General features: G+C 39.6%; 1 protein-coding gene across 3 annotated transcripts; it reads left to right on the top strand.

Annotated features, from left to right (window-relative positions):
* The first annotated feature begins 2,876 nt into the window (after nt 1-2,876).
* Nucleotides 2,877-15,604, top strand: LOC142088494 (kazal-type serine protease inhibitor domain-containing protein 1-like). Of its 3 annotated transcripts, none has more exons than XM_075163869.1 (6): nt 2,877-3,257; nt 3,578-3,642; nt 4,284-4,772; nt 10,416-10,576; nt 12,041-12,185; nt 13,180-15,604. In XM_075163869.1, the coding sequence occupies exons 3-6, from the start codon at nt 4,316-4,318 to the stop codon at nt 13,308-13,310; spliced, it is 894 nt and encodes a 297-aa protein (XP_075019970.1). In that variant the 5' UTR covers nt 2,877-3,257; nt 3,578-3,642; nt 4,284-4,315; the 3' UTR covers nt 13,311-15,604. The 3 variants fall into 3 exon arrangements, with proteins under 3 accessions (XP_075019970.1, XP_075019971.1, XP_075019969.1); XM_075163870.1 differs by having other exon boundaries at nt 3,077-3,257; nt 4,322-4,772; XM_075163868.1 differs by lacking the exons at nt 2,877-3,257; nt 3,578-3,642 and adding an exon at nt 4,037-4,117 and having other exon boundaries at nt 4,243-4,772.
* The last annotated feature ends 1,146 nt before the right edge of the window (nt 15,605-16,750 follow it).

Genomic DNA, 16,750 nt, shown 5'->3' with positions numbered 1-16,750 from the left:
CTCCTGCCTTTGATTAATGGATTTAATAATCATGTTACAGTAGAATTAACTTATACTTCATGTGCTTACAGCACTAATGATGAGATTCATGAAAGCAATGTGTCAGCAAATAGGACTGGCACCAGAAAAGGAAATGTTTGGAGATCCCAGGACTGCCTGTGCCTGTATCGCTGCCGGTCAGCAGTTCTGTTAGGAACCCGCAGATGGCATCCAACCATTTTTGCCTCATCTATCATTAATCTCCATAATTTGCCACTTATTTCTACAAAACCAAATACTGTTTTCAGTGAACTGAGCACCTCAACTGAAGCTCAATTCTGGATACTGTGGGGGTGGGAAATTATCCTAGGAGATTGGTACAGAATCAGGTACTGCATATACCCAGTAGGCACAGCCACCTGTAGGCTGCTATTACCCAGCATAACAGGCTAAACATTAATTTTCTTTAATGCTGCTTTTGTGCACATAATACAAGTATGAAGTTTCTTGGATGGAAACATGTTGAGTCAGCCAAGATTTACTCTCTCTAAAGGAGCCTCAAGATTAGGTACTTAACACAACCTAAGAGACAAAGCACTATGGTTTCTGAGCTTGACTTCACCTGTTCAAGGAGAGGAACCATTGCAGGACAGAGAAGGTAGAAGGGACACTTAAAAATTTTTTGTGTTTTGCCACTATTCCTCACGGGGCTCCTGTGCCTGTCTGTGTAAGAACCAGATCTGCAAGTGTGACAGGAGTCAGATTCAGAAGCCTTTACTTAAGTAAAACTCACATTGACACAAATAAAAGCAGAATAAAGAGCTGAGCCATATTTTGTCTGAAAGAGCAGTACCTCAGGAATCACTAGCAATAGGATTTCAAATTGCATCAGCCATGTACCTTATCTATTACGAAGCAAAGTAGAATAAAGTCAGCAGCTTAGCATAACACCGGGCCCCAAGACGAAGGCAGGAAATGAATAGGAATACAATTTCCTTAACAATTCACTTACAGGAATTATTCTGCGAGATGTTGCCCATGTCCTGGTGGAAGATGCAGTCTGAGGGTATAGGAAGTGCTGGGCCATTTTGCTATGTCCCTTCACTGCCCATCATCCAACTCGGGTACTGCCCCTTCCATGAGATGGTGGCAGAACTTTTTGCACTGATCACAGCATATGGAAATACACAGAAAAAGCCAGGGAAACTGCTGTATGGCCAGCACTACCCTGCCTGCTGAGACCAAGGGTACACTAATGCTGTTCAACCTGCCTGTAAAAAGAAGTATTCCCCAAAATGTTATTTCACAGCTGATGGTAGAAAGCTCCCCTCATGCACTGCAGCTGCTCACCTCCTCCCCTCGTTGGAGGGGTCCTGGAGGCCTTGTCTGCACTGCCTGTCAGCTCTCCAGGCAGCACTGGGGGGATGGTGTCTGAAAAGCAGACCGTGTACTTTGGTGCCTCTCTTGCAGCTCCACCAGTGACATTAATCCACTGCTGCTTGTGTTTTGTTCTGGGAGATATTTACGATTAAGATAATTCAAGGTTTGTGATGAAAATCAACACTTTTTTCCACCAAACCCACAAAAGCAAGCTTCAGGGATTAGAGACATACTGAAATAATGCATATTTTATTACTGAACCAGATGGGACTATGCCTTTAGAAGTGCTGCTTCAAACCCCACTGCACATCCCACTCTCTTTCCTTGCTCCCCCTTTATCCCCCTTGCTCTGACCCTGCCACGCATCCATCCAGTGTGGAGAGTTACAGCAACACTCCTAGCTTGTCACAGCTGGCTTGCTAATGAAAGACGTTTTAGACAGCTATCAGGCCATTTCTCCATGTCATACCACAGTGCTTTAACCTCTCCCTGCCCCAATTTGTTCCAGGTGAGCTCAGGAATCAGTGGCCAAATAACCTTCAGCTATAGATCACCTGCCAAGTGGCAGCGGTTCAAACGAGACCACAGGCATACCCAGTTCTTAATTAAGAGGCTGAACCCACCAAGAACTCAGATTACATTAGTCAGATAAATGCCAAAAATGCTTTCTAGGATATTTATGATGGTTTCCTCAGTGCCAGGCAGGAGGTACTTCCTTGTATACTTCTGTTTTACAGCACTTAAATCACATGTTTCCTGGAAGATGACAGGCAAAGCTCAGCCTTAAGAGGGGCAGTGCCGGCCTGCAGCCCCTCCCTGCTTTGGCTCCACTTTGCATATATGGTTCCACCACTATAAACATTTTTTTACTTTCTATGAGCCTAGCAAATCCTTGTCCTCTAGATACTCATCCCCTACAGCTGTAGGCACAAATAGTAAAATAGACAGTGATGAGTAGACCCTATAACGCAAAACTAAATGTCCAATTAGAATTTGATGAGGAAGTGTGAAATAAAACACATTAAACAGAATAAAAAGGTGGGACAAGAAATCAATTTCCCATTAAATTCAGTGGTTTCTTTTTTCCTGGCTCTCAATGTTAAAAGCATCAATTATACACATAATTTACTCCTTTACAGTCTGATTCTGTGTCCAAAGCAACAACATGCATTACAGAATATGAACTAGCCCAGCCACCACATGGAAATAAGCAGTGTCCTGTAGGTGTCTCCAGGCTGGCTTTAAGAAGTGCTCCACCATCCTACGCCAGAGGAAATTGCATTATATGCAGTTTGGGAGAAGGAAGTAATTTTGAATCAGCCGGCTACTTCACTCAAAGCAAGAGGTAATCTCAATTGGTGCAGAAGGTATGAAGCTGAACTTGGGAAAAGCCATGGAGATGTTTGGGATGGAAAGTAAACATACGTCCCCAAAAGATTTGCCTTTGTGGACATGACCAGAGGATGTAAGGCTGGTACAACAAAATGCATCCTTTGCTGAGCTTATGTAAGCAGCTAAGCACCATGAATATAAAAAGAGTAGAAAAAGCCACTTGTGGACGATGTCAGGACAAATAGGCACAAGCATGGTTTCTCTTTTATTTCATCTTATTAACAGTGTCTTATATGTACGACTTGAAAATGCAATGCACGTAGAGTTATTTTAAGCTAACAGACACACAAATACGTTTCATTTGTAGGGAGTGTAATAGCAGACCCATGCTATTAAGCCATACTTGCAGGGTCCGTAAGTCCATTATGTTTCACTTCTACCTCCACAGACAGTAAGATGCATCTCCGCTGAGCTGCACATGGTCTGAACAATGGTAACAGCAGTCTATGGTCTATAGACAAGAAATCTCCTCAGCACTGCAAGGGACAGGAGTTTTCTGGTATGAGGTAGGATGATAGGGAGCATGCCTAAATCCTGAGATGTACAAAGAAAAGTGCAACACCTGGCGAGAAATGACCCTGCAAACCCATCTCCCTGAACTGGCAGAGATTTATGCAAAGAAGTGGGAAAAGAAATCAGAGTTACCTCTTTCATCCTCCTTCATAACTCACAGTGCAAGTACATCTTAGGAAACAAAGACAGAAAAGTGCTATGAAGACAAGTGATGCATCTAATACTTCAGCAAAACCTTCTAGTGTGTCTAAAGATGCTGTGGTGGCTTGCTCATGTTTGTCTATGTTCTAAACCTTTTGCATTTTGTTCTTAGGGCCAAACGTGGACCACATTATTTTGGGTTGCAAACCACAGACACCCATAAACACTGAAAAGAAGGTAAATGTATAGAGAATAATGGGTTCTTTAATGGGTCTAGGCACGTCTTATCTTAAATCCAAGAGTTTAAAGTCAATTCCAGCTGTCTTGGATCATCCCTTGCTTGTAAAGAGCCTGTAAGTAAAGTGTTAATTCAGAACCCCCTAGCTGTGATCATTAATGGATGAAATTTGGTGTTAAACCTTGCTCCAGTCTCTAGAACACTGGCTCAGCTCTAGGGTACTGGTATCTTGGGGGAGCTCATAGCAGTTAATTTCTTCATTTTACCCTTTACTTTCTTCTTAATTTACCCTGTTCCCCTTTCTACAATAGCTGCCATATAATGTTGTTTCAGTAGAGCAATGCTTTGCAAATTTGGCTCAAGGAGACACTGAGCAAACAGCTTTTCAGAGAGCTTCAACTCAGCTGTCAGAAGGGGCAGTTCGGTTTCTGTGCAAGCAATACTCGCATTCCAAACTGCATTAGAGAAAAGCCGGTGGGTTTGTATGCATTTTTATTATCAGTTCCAGATTAGGAATCTGATGCTACTTTCTTCTTAAAGCCTGTGTTTGCAGTATATTCTAAAACAAAAAAAGGATTGTGATGTTTTTCTCTCACTAGGTCACTCTCTTTTTTTTTTCCCCCTCTGGCTTTACTCCAAGGACCTTTTCTGCTTGTTCGTTACATTCTCAAAATGAAGCACCCAATGGTTACAGCAGTGCTGGTAGTACTGGTGCAGGTTTCTCACAGTTTCCCTGCCTTGTACCACCGAGGTTGGTGGAGGCTGTTAAGGGAAGGAGATAGTTGTGGAAAATGCAATTTGGCACTTTGCTCTGAGCCTAAGGACTGTCCAGCCGGGACTGTATTGGACCGTTGCGGCTGCTGTCCTGAATGTGGAAATGTGGAAGGTCAGATCTGCGACTTGGACCAGGGCAATCATTTTTACGGACAATGTGGGGATAACCTTGAGTGCAGGTTGGATGCTGATGAAGCAAGGTTTGGGGAAGTGCCTGAACCCCAGTGTGTGTGCAAGTCTCAAGAAAGCATCTGCGGACCCGAAGGGAAAACCTATGAGAACATCTGTCAATTCAACAAGGCTTACGCTATGAAAAGAAATATCAGCATGAAACATAAAGGACCATGTGAATCAGGTAATATGTACAGAGGCACTTTCAAACTGAAAAAAGATCTGATTCTTATTTTTAGATGTGTTACTGGATGCTTTAGTCTAACTTTATTGAAGTAATACTGCATTTTTGTTATAATTATCATTATTCTATGATTCTATGATTCTATTTTGGTATAATACTACTTTGTGTTAAACATGTGGTTTAGCAGTTGGTACTTAATCTTGTCTATTACAAGCCTCTATATTAGACTAGTGGATTTAAATCACATGGTGACTAATAAGCCATAGATCTACAGACTAGCTCTGCTCTGAATAAGCAGAGTATGAGATATTTTCTACAAAAATTGTATGTGTAGTTGGGAGTAGGTAAAGAGATAGGATAGTCTGGGAGGACTGGACAAATAATTATTATTATATGAAGACTAACTTGGTATTAAAGTGGTGATAGCAAGGCAGATCTCATTCATATATATACACACACACATATACGTGTGTATATATGTGTGTGTATGCATGCGTGTATCCACCTGTGTGTATATATGGTAATCAATGAAGTAGAGCCAATAGAAGAATATAGGGCTTAATTAACAGGTCTGTTCTTACAAAAAAGTCCAAAATAATCAAATTTTGGAATCATCACAAAATCTAGGTAACTCATGAAATGGAAATCCAAAATTAGAACAAAATCAAACTGAAATAATTTCCCTAAAAACATTACAGTGCACAAACAGTTCTCTGCAATGATTATTAGTGGAAGGATTCTTAGCCGGGTTGTACGGGGGAATCCTACCTCCTGCTCATACGCTGTTCTTATTCTTCACATTATTACAAGTCTTTACTCCTGGGCACCTTTCACCTAAGTCACATGAATATAAAATGAAAAGGAAAAAATGAACAGGCTTTTGTTTCCTGAATGAGAAATTATTATTTTTTTTAAAGTTAATGAAATATTTTCTCCGATGAACTAAGCAGAAGAGGTCTCTGGGTCACAAATGGGTCACAGTTCTGGGAATCCGAAATTGCATCTCTGGCAAAGGTCCATATATGAGAGTAAGTCAGGTACATTTTACCCACTGCTGGCTAGCAATCTGTTGCCTCCAATTTAGACTGTATGCTGTGCTTTTATATTGAATAAACACTGGATATTGAATACTTAAAAGGAAAAGTGATGAACAGCTAATACCAGACTTCTTTCTTCTTTCTCTAGTTGCAAGTGAAACATCCATTAAAGAATCCCTTATTTGCCAGTAGGGTATTAAGCTGGAAAATGAGGCTTGTCAGTAAAGAGACATTCAGAAAACTCAGTATGTACCAGTCCACAGTAAGACTGAAAGCCTGTTAGCCCTCAGGTAGGTGTTCTTATTTGGGATTAAAATAGCACTAGTTCTGGCGGCGTAACGCCTTCAGGAAGATTTCAGTTAGAAGTGCCACTCAAGTAGCAACTGACGTTAACTTTGCAGCAGAGGTAGCGGTTCAGGCATACAGGCTTAAAGCAATGGTCTGCTCTAATTAATTAATCAGAACTGGCCACATACAAAAAGCTTTAATTTGGAAGTACTATCACTTTTAATTGCTGGTGGTGTCATCCTTGCAGTCACCCCTGAGGCGCATAACACCACTCATGAAGCACGAGGAATAAGTTCAGCTGCTCTGCATGCAGGCATCACCCCCAGCGCTTTCCCACTGCTTCCCTGAGTCCCCAGAAAAGCTGGACCCTCTCTCCAGGAATGCAGAGAAATTTCCTAGGATTGCTCAGCTTACTAAATTGCACAGAACCCTGGAGGAAAGTTCATAGCCATGTCAGTGCTGTGCAGAGTTTAGTTAAGAAAAATGGGGGCCCATCTCCTCAGCTCTTGCAGAGGAAAGTGCCCAGCTGGCGTATGAGCCCAGCTGCAGCAGAGCGCTTGAGCCTGTGGGTGCTGGGCTCGCTGGGGAGGGGGAGCACAAGTGCCCCTCTTCTCAACCTCTCTGAGCAGCAGCTGACCATGCTGGGTTTGTAGACTGCGTTTTAGACCCTGGAAGGAGCCTGGGCCTTTCAGCAAGCAGTAGGGCACAGAGCAATGCACCATGCCTCAGTCCCCTGTAAGAGTCTACCAGTAAGCCCCCTCTTCACCATGACAGCTATCTGAAGCAGCACAGTGGGCATGTGAAAGTGCACCGTGATTTAGACTGGTTTTTCATGGCTGCAGCTGATGACAAAAGGCAACAGGGAGTCTGGCTCCAAGAGCAGCAACCTCGCGGCACTTGCTTTCTGCTGACTCCCAATTTGCATGAGAAACAAACACTGAACACTGTGGGGTTTTGGTACCGAGCTATAAATATAACCTTCACTCAACTCAAAGTACTTTGTTTTGTTATTTCTCCTTCAAAGCATCTGCTGTTTCCTATTGATGCCAAATGGATTAATTGTATACAGCAACCAATGAATAAATAAAAAACAATAAACGCCTTTCATCAGAAGAGTATAGCCTTTTATCTTTCATCTATCACCAGAAAAAGAGGAAGAAAAAGGCCTAGCTCCCTAAAGAAACACTGAAAAAGCCCTTCCTTTCCTGAAAGCTAGTTTTGATCAGTTTATCTAATAATTTACCAAGGTTACTAAGTACATTGATTATATACAGATTCTCCACACTTAATCCATCCCCATTCACATTCAAACCCCTCTTGCTGATGATTTAACAAAGTAACAGAACAATCTAGCAGTGATTCTCTTTATATTTAGCTGTGTCACATAATTTATTTTAAATGTAAATTTTGGAATAAAAAACAAATAAACAATCCACGAAATTTTCTGCCATTTTCATTAAATCAGACATAGATTAGCAAAAATTAATATGAGTCAAGGGAAAAAAAATCATATTATCTAAGTCATTAGCCTGCAGTGATATTGGGTTAATGTTGATTGTGAAAGGTGAAGCAGTATTTTTTTTCCTGGCTTCTGGTTTATGTCTTTTGTAACACACGAGGATAATTCATGACTGGGACTGTAAAAGGAAAGGAGCAACTACTGCGCATTCACCTCCAGACACTGAGCCATCAAAATGCTTTCTACAGCTATCAAGAAAAATGTATCTACTCCAGGAATCAAAATGACACGTTATTGTAACAGTAAAGATCTGTTTCTAAGGACAGTTAGGCAAAAAAAGTACACACAGATATTCATGAGAGAATTTGGCTGAACACAAAATCTGAAACACTCAAAAATGAAGTTTGTATATTTCTGTTAAAATGCTACATCATTACTTCAATTTTCTTCTGTAAAATACAGCAAAATGGTGTTGTGAAATCCATATTATTTTATTTCTGGAGGCACTTCAAGTCTGAGTAGATAATGCAAGTACTTATTGTGTGTTCAGATTCAGAAAAGGCAGTTTGCTTAGATCAAAACTGTGGTTCTTCCTACTTGCTATGAGCTTGATCCCCCACGATGCCAGTCCTGGTCAGCCCTGATCCAGCAAAGCCTTAACTACCTCTACAAAAGTACTCAGCTGGGTGGGACTCAGACTACATCTTAGACATTTCCATGTGAGCGATCATCTGGATTCTCCTTGCAGTTAATGGAGGAAGGGGTATTTCCAGTGTGGAATTTGTCTTGGTGTATGGTAGACAGTGCTAGACGAATTTCTTGTACGTGAACAGCTATAATGTAGATTTGTAATTCAGACCCTTATGTCCTCGAGGCTGAGGATGTGTTTACATGGCGTGGTGAAACCAGAGCCCTCAGCCTTGCACGGTTGAGCCCTGGCTGTGGACAGTCACATAAGCAGGACTCAGTTCTTGGCAATACTTCAGTGTTGTCCGTGTATCCGTAGGATGCCTGTGTTAGCACTAGAACAGAAGTACCAACCAGTCAACATCTACCTATTTAAAAAGTTTTTCCTGCTGTCTCTCTACAGGAATAATTTAAAGAACTCATGCGAGTCAAGGTAGACATTTGGATTCTTTTTTACACTTCAAGCTTAACTACAGTGGATGTATCATTAAAAGGAGTGTGGCTGCACTGAGTTTTAATATTTCAGAGTATGTTTTAATATCAGATCCTATGTGATAACTTCATAGGCAAAAAATTTCTCATCCAAGATATTCAGTTAATGCTGATTTGAATACAAGATTTTTGAAATAATATACGGGTTCTGAATGTACAGTTCTCATGAAAGAACAAGCATTTAAGGGTTTAAGTATCCTAGTTTGAAAATCTTACTTTTGAAGAGTACCAGGATTGTTTAATGAGGCATTCATAAATGGGAAAATTGATACTTTGCTGTATAATTTGTTCGCAATTAATTTTAATCAGTATGCATTTGATATTTTCTGCACAGATATCAATCCTGAAAACTGACAAATGTATTAGAAACTTTGCTTGAAAACCTGGAACAGGCTGTTACAATTTCAGATGCTGAAGCATAAATTCTGTACCTACATATTAATTCAAATATTGCAAGTAAAAATATATTAATTATTTACCATAAGTTTCTATTTCCAAGCATCTGGGATCTGTTCAAAAATAAAAGTAATAATTAAATACAAGTCTAATAGCCCAGAAAATGCATTCATTTTTAAACACTGGTATGGAAATAGAAAGAAAACAGGCTTTAGAAGGAAAAACATTTCTTGCTGAGGACAAATAGATCAGGAAAAAAGCAGAGATCTCCAAAATAGGAAAGCTATGATAACGGTAAGTAAGTTATTTTGCTCTCTGCTGCTAAATATCATTATCTCCTGTTAACATTTAGTATGATCTTACATGCTTACAGAGGGATCTGTATTTAAAACATGTACGCATGCATCAGGTGATAGGGTTTTTTTTTAATGTTTTCAAATCCCTGGACTGGCTCCCTCTCGTGGTTAACGTCAGCTTTTTCTTTGGGAAAAACTGGGAGAGGATAATTCACAGGCGATAAATAAGCAGTGGAGGGGGATGAGGGTAAAAGAACAATAGGAAACAAGTGGAAAGCTAGGAATTGTAATAAGTATAAAACCTTATAAAAAACCTGGATTTCAATCATGTTTATTACTCGTCTCATAACAAGAACATCAGATGAAATTGATAGCAATTGAGGATAAATGTGAAACATGTTAACGCTGGTATTCTGTAACTTGCTGCAATGAGTTCCATGAGTAACAGAGGGGGATGAGATTTTAGCAAGTTCAAGGCAATGATGTACTCAGAAAACAAATTTTGACAAGCTAGCAATCTCAGTATTCTAGCTATTAAGCTAAGCAAAATGTAATAACAGAAATAAGAATTATCACGTGCAATCAAATGACTCTGTGACTGCTACAGAATTTTATACTTTCCTCTGAAGGTTTAGTCGAGTACTGGCTGCTAGACTGGTGGGCCTTGAGTCTACTCCATGGTGATAGCTCATGGGACACAAATTAGACTTTTAATTTCAGCTTAAGTTTCACGATCATGTGCAAGGGGAAGGACAGACAGGTCCTTTGAAATAAGTGTTTTTAAAAAGCCTGTTCACCCTTTAATGAGACACAAGGTGTTCTGAGATTTAAAAGCTGCTTGGAATCATGTGGTTCTTCATAATGTGTGAGATGGCAAAAGGCAAACTGGTTTTATCGTATAAAATAGGAATTAATGCTATATGCTTTTGTGTTTGTGTTGTCTTTTGCTCACTGTCTTCTAAAGCACTGTTATGTCGGTTCTTTGCAGCTCCTGTTATTTCTATGCCACCTCAGGATGTCCAGAATTTCACAGGCAATGATGTTGTTTTTGGCTGTGAGGTGTCAGCCTATCCTATGCCACACCTCGAATGGAAAAAAAGAGGGAATAAAATGTTTCTGCCGGGAGATGACGCCCACATCTCAGTACAGGTAAAACTTGAGTTTTCCACATCATACGGTTTGGGATGAGGAGTAGAGGGATTAATCAGAGAATTCCTCCTACAGGATACAATACTGTTGCAATAAATAGATTCCCTATAGGGGCCCTCTAACTACGTAAAGGATTCTAATCATTTTGGCAGTCCAAGCTGAAGAAGTAGCAGGAAGTAGCCCACTTCAGGGAAAAAAAAGATGGAAGATTCTCCTTATGTAGGTATAATTCTAGAAAAACTGAATGACCATATAAACGGAACCGTTTAGGTTACTACCGAAAAAAAGGTGCATTGTGGGAAGGATGGCTGTTGGCAACTATTTTTCTACTCTTGATGCAGAAGCACAGTTCTGGCAGGTATCTAAACTTCTCCTTTGCAAGATGCTGTTTCTGGATACCTGCCATTTGGGTTCAGTCCCTGAGGCGTGCAAAAGAAAAGCAAAGAAATTTGCTCATTTTATGGAGGACACTGTGATTTAATCTGAGGGGAAAGAGTAGAATGCCATTACTATAGGCTTCAAGCAAATCTAGAAACCGCCTGAAAGTTTGAGCTAAAATTAAATAAATCAAAATGCTAATTCTTTTAAATGGAAATAACATTCCGGGGAGACGAGCTAACAAAGCCATATGTACAGGCAGACTACAGTAAGGCTGAAGCCTGCATCTGCATGCCTTCTGCAATGGACAAAGAATATGAACAGAGACTATGCAGAGAAATGCATGGAAAATCTAGCTTTCTGGATACACAACCCAAAAATGAGAAGAACCAATGGACATGGGGCATAACCTGAACAAAAAGATAGATGGAAAAAGCACGGAAAAAGCACAGAAAAAGCTAATTGACGTACCAAAAGTACGATTGCTCAGAAAAAATGGTGCGAGAAGCCACATCCAAACGCTGGTCACCTCAGAGGCTAAACTGAACCCTGTTAATCTATCTCATTAATAATGTCAGCGTGACAGCATCTCTGTTAACATTTGTTAATGGTTTTCTGTTACTTGTTTGGAAAAGAAAGGTTTAAGAGGCACGCCAATTCATTAAAACCTGGATGAGTGCCAGCTTGGTCAGGCCCCTCAGCCCTGAACAACTCACCCAAACTGCCATGCTCGAAATTTCTGAGCTTGAGAACAGGTGGCAATGCTTTGAAGCAGCAGCAAGAAGTGCTGCTGGGACGAAAGACAGGAGGAGCGCTGGGAAGCAGAAGCATCAAAAGGACCAGGAATCAGAACACTGTGAAGGGCAGTGAGGTTTAAAGAGCAGAGCAGGGAAAGCATGAACTTGGAGGCACAGAGACAATAGGCTATTAAACTATAAGGCAGCAGAATCAAAGAGAATCCAAGCATGATGGCAATAAACAAAAAGCAAAGATTGGAATGATGTTTAATCCAGCCACAACTATTTTGAGAAATATCATGGTGTCTTCTAGCTACTTAATTTCAACTATTTCTTTCTCTTCTCAAAGGCAAGAGGCGGGCCTCAGAAGTATGGTGTGACAGGCTGGCTGCAGATTCAAGGCCTCAAAAAATCAGATGAAGGCGTTTACATCTGCCACACCAAAAATAAGCACGGTGCAACATATGCCTCCGCAAGATTGAAAGTCATTGATGGTATTTTTTTTTTATTTGGATGTGAAGAATATAAAAATGCATACAAGCAGGCTGCAAAGAGCGGGTTTGTCAGAACGCAAGTGAAGGATATGAGAAATTACCTAAAGATGTCCATATTTTAACTTTTCTGTGTGCTTTTCTTTTACTTTATCCCCTAACAGGAGATTCAGTCCTAGGTATTTAAAAGTCAGAAGTGCTTATGAATTCTGGGGAAAAAAATACTTACATGTTAATATTGTAATATTTTGCTGCAAATTATACCAGCTTCCAGAAAACAGAAAGCTGTGGATTATAGCCACACAGCCGAGACACATATTATTCCACTATCCTTATCCTGCAGAAGTCTTTTGATGTTAGCAGGAGCTCTGCACCCAGAAAAACAGCGGCTGTAGCTGATGGAGTCTTTGAAGCACGGCAGTTCTGCTTAGCTGTTTATTTTTCAAAAAGTTAGGAAGGAAACAGTTGTTGTTCCTTAATGAGAGTGATTGGAAAGATCTAAGAAATAGCTTTACTATTGTTTTGCATTAGGCCCAGTCCTGCAGAATAACATCCTTCTTCCTCCGGGGAGAACTGGGTTTCCTGCCAAACGCAGGATAAAGATGCGTTGTCTTGTATTTTCCTCCTGGTCTAGGGGAGTTTGTCAGTGGTCTAGTTTGTCACTGACTTTGCTTCAGCAAGTGGTTTTCAAAGCTTTAATGGCTCTGGTCATATTTTCAGGTGCATACGATGTGCAGAGGACTGAACTCATAGTTTACTACTATCGGGAATTAAATGTATTTTCAACATCTTGAAATGTGAATGATATAGAAATTTGCCCATATACCATGAGCTTTGATGGTATGAGGTCAAGTCATCGGATAAAAACCCTCTCCTTTTAATAGATGACTTAACAAGGATTCAGAAATACTGAGCTTGCCGTACAGATCCAAAACCGTACTTTCCTCTTTGTTCCTATTTACAATAAATTTAATCTGGATTCAATTATGTCTTGCAGGCTCATCTCCTGCATTTGCATTTACTGCTGGCAGTAGAAGTGCAAGCTACAGCATTGAATATGGGGACTATTATGACCATTCTGATGATGAAGATGAGGAAGAATATGAATCTGGGGACTATGAAAATTAAAACAACTCTGAATAATAATTTTTACACATCTGTTATCCAATATCTTTCACATTCTGTTGTATTTACTACTAGTCTCTGTGCTGTAAACGGCTCTCTGATAACACACATATTCACTTGTGTATCTACCTTCCTGAAATTCAACTTCGGCTGAAGGGTATCATGCTACTTACCAGAAATAAGAACAGTTGTAAATCCATACATTTAGACTGTTAAATAAAATTCTTAAACATGCACCTGTCTACTAAATATACTGAAGGGATCAAATGTTATATTAATTTTTAAAATGTAAATTGTGTTATAATTTCTTTCAAACATTCTAATTCGTCTAGCAGAAATGTCCATAGTTAAACAAAATTTTTACCTGGTATAAATTTCCTTTTTTCTATAATGTACTAAGAAATTTCAAGAGATTGTTCACATGGCAACAAGCCCAAGTATGAAGGTTGCAAAACAGTCTTTAATCTCCTTAGTTCATGTTTTCTCATAAGTTTCAGCAAGATTTTTCTTCTCATTTGAAATTTTCCATGGTTAGTCTCGTCAAGGGCGAATTATCTGTCTTTTGGGGGGTTATTTTGTTTACTTTTAATAGATACACGAAGCAATCACAGTCTAGAGCTAGTAAGTGCTGTTTTACTAGCAATACTCAAAAATACCTAGAAAAGATTTCTTGTGCATTCAAAAGGATAAGCACAACTTTTGACTTCTTTTTGTAACAGTTCTTGCGCTACTCCTAACAGTGTCGGCTTTTTCCCACCAGCCTAGGCAACCGCTCAAGATTTGGGATCATTATTTTTACTCTGAACAGCATTGTTTTTGGTGAGAATTACTGCAGTTTAAAGAAGGCGGCTGTTCTGTAGCTCAGTGCATGCCCTTCAAACACAGAGATCTGCACAACAGAGCCAGTATTGGTCCTTTGTCTTGGACTGTCCAAGACTTGCTCCTATATCTGACCCATCTATACTATGTCCAACTAAAGTGCATTCAGCATTGCCACACTTCTGGAAATGGCAGACAGAAAAGCAGACATCGTTTTCTTTTGAAAACCACCAGAACACATGCACACTTTTCAAACTGTCTCAACCACTCCTTGATCAGCATGAACCAGACGGCAAATGAAATGCAGTTCAGAACCACAAGACTTCAAAGTGTGAAGTGATCACCCTGAAAAATTTCTCCAATTGCTTTTGTTAACTAATTACATGAAGGCTGGCTCTGAATTAATGGGTGATGGAAGATACTAAACTATGAAAACCACTTCTGGGCGGAAGTTACACCTATTGGTTCCCATTGGCTGAGGACAGATGAATGGCAGTAAATTACTGAATGACGCTAATGACTAAGGAAGCGAAAGTTCAGGCATCTGCATGTGAAGTCTCAGTATTTGTAGTCTTCTTTATCCAATGCACAAAACCACGTACTGATTACTGCACACACTGAGGTAACTTGAAGTTGAATTAATGATGTTAAGGAAGCTTTAAGGGCAATCTTACTGTACGCATACTCATACTGCATAGATTTTTTAAATGTGTATACAGTGCATCACAAATTCCTCCTTTAATGTGCTGGTTTGTGCTTTTTTGCCATTAGGCTGATTGTTCCTTTCAATTTGAATTACATTAAGAGATTGGCTATAGACTGTGTTTGCCCTGAGGTATTATTGATCTTTGTCCAGGTAGCAAACAAGTAAAGAATAATTTATTTTGTTTCAGACTTCCTGGAGTATTGTCAACTTATGCATAGAAAGCATGCCATTGTGTCATTGAAAAGATTAATTAGTTTTAATTAGGAGTATGAAATGGATTTTGTTGTTACGGGCTCTTTCTGGTCTTCTTAGTCTAATAATTTTTTTTGCTTATCCACTATATATTAACTTGAACATAAAATTGTCTGGTAGAAATCACTGATTTTTTTTTTTAAGTGGGTATTTTTTATGGAACTATTTAATCTGCAGACATATATTCACGATCAATTGTGATCTGCATTGCAATGAATGAATTAGATTACTAAACCAATCACTAAACTGTGGCAATATATACTGGCATAGACTAGTACGTGGCACAGAAAATAATCTTGAAATCATTAGCCATAGAAATAAACTAGAATTCTTCAGGGCCTTTTGCTGTTGTTAATGTAAAATGAAAAGTAGGAAGAAAAGAATGTTTGAGTGAGAAAATGTTTAGCAGAACCATATCAAATACCAGTCTGTGAGTGTTTGGCCTGATGGACTATGTCTATTCAAAAAAAGCTAACCTTCCCAGAACAAAGGGTTCTAAATTAAATATATTGCATTTGTCTCCGTATGGTTTTTTTAATATATTTAATAATTTGTTGTAAATTATCAGCCATTCCTTTCAGTAAGAAAACTGCATTTTAGGAAAAACCCCGATGTGATGCAAAAAAAGAAGGAACACTGATACCCTGAACATTTGCTAGTTCTTTTTTTGGGAGGACAGAAATGGCTGGTTTTGTTTATATGCTTTAATCAAGTCACTTAAAATTAAATTAAAAAAGTATGGAGAAGATTCAGCCCTCTCTAAGCAGCATAGCAAATGAATGGATCTAATTGTGAATGCATTGCCTGTAGCAACAGATCTATTCACATAATCCAAAGTAACAGCAAATTCAGGAAGTTGGTTTTATTCCACCTAGCAGAAAATGAGACAGACTTGAGCTGGAAACCGTGTATTAATATTGCAGGGAAGTCTCAGTACTGTATCTCATGAGGCAGACATAAAACCCTTCTTTAATTCAGCTTCCACTGAACACAGCAAGAATTTTGTTTTTATCTTCCATGGAAGCAAGTCTGAATTTCATGGCACAACTTCCTCCTGTCGATGCCTGTCACACAAGCATCTTCACTGTGTCATTTCCCCCTCCCATGTAAAGACAAAGGAACTGTATAAAATTTCCTAAATAAATTACACTCCTTAATGCAGGTTTGTCCTCTGGGCTAGGACTCTGACATAGTCTGGGGTAGTTTCACAATCTAACATTCTTACTTGCTGTGTTAAATCTCAGGAGTTTTGTCAGGTATTAGTCTAGGAATCCCTTAATTCTTTAGCTAGACCAATTTTTTCCCCTTAAAATAATCAGGCTATAGCTGACAGAAATCAGATATAGAAATGCAATTGCCTGTGTCTCAGAGATTAAAATGATTCAACTGATGATTAAGTAAAGTACATATAGTCACAGGGCCACACTGTGCAGCTGAGCAAGTGCTCCCTTCCTACCTCGTGGTACAAGCTTTGTGCTCTCAACTTCTGTCCGTGCTCATCTGTCGACACAGAAAGAAGACCCAAGCCAGAGGGGAACGGGTGTTTCTGGCTAAGAAGAAACACACTCGCCCCCGACAAGCTGGAAACTGGCTCATTGCTGCAGAAGCCACAAGCCCTCGCTCACCCTTAGCTACATATGCTGTCCATAGATTACACTCAGCTCTT

The sequence above is a fragment of the Calonectris borealis genome, chromosome 15, assembly GCF_964195595.1.
Source record: "Calonectris borealis chromosome 15, bCalBor7.hap1.2, whole genome shotgun sequence".
NCBI classification, from domain to species: Eukaryota; Metazoa; Chordata; class Aves; order Procellariiformes; family Procellariidae; genus Calonectris; species Calonectris borealis.
This window is presented reverse-complemented; position numbering and strand designations above follow the sequence as displayed.

Coding starts and splice junctions, on each gene's coding strand:
- LOC142088494 (XM_075163869.1), top strand. CDS start 4,316: ATGAAGCACCCAATGGTTACAGCAGTGCTGGTAGTACTGGTGCAGGTT. Junction 4,773..10,415: donor TAAAGGACCATGTGAATCAG/GTAATATGTACA, acceptor GGTTCTTTGCAG/CTCCTGTTATTTCTATGCCA. Junction 12,186..13,179: donor AAGATTGAAAGTCATTGATG/GTATTTTTTTTT, acceptor TATGTCTTGCAG/GCTCATCTCCTGCATTTGCA.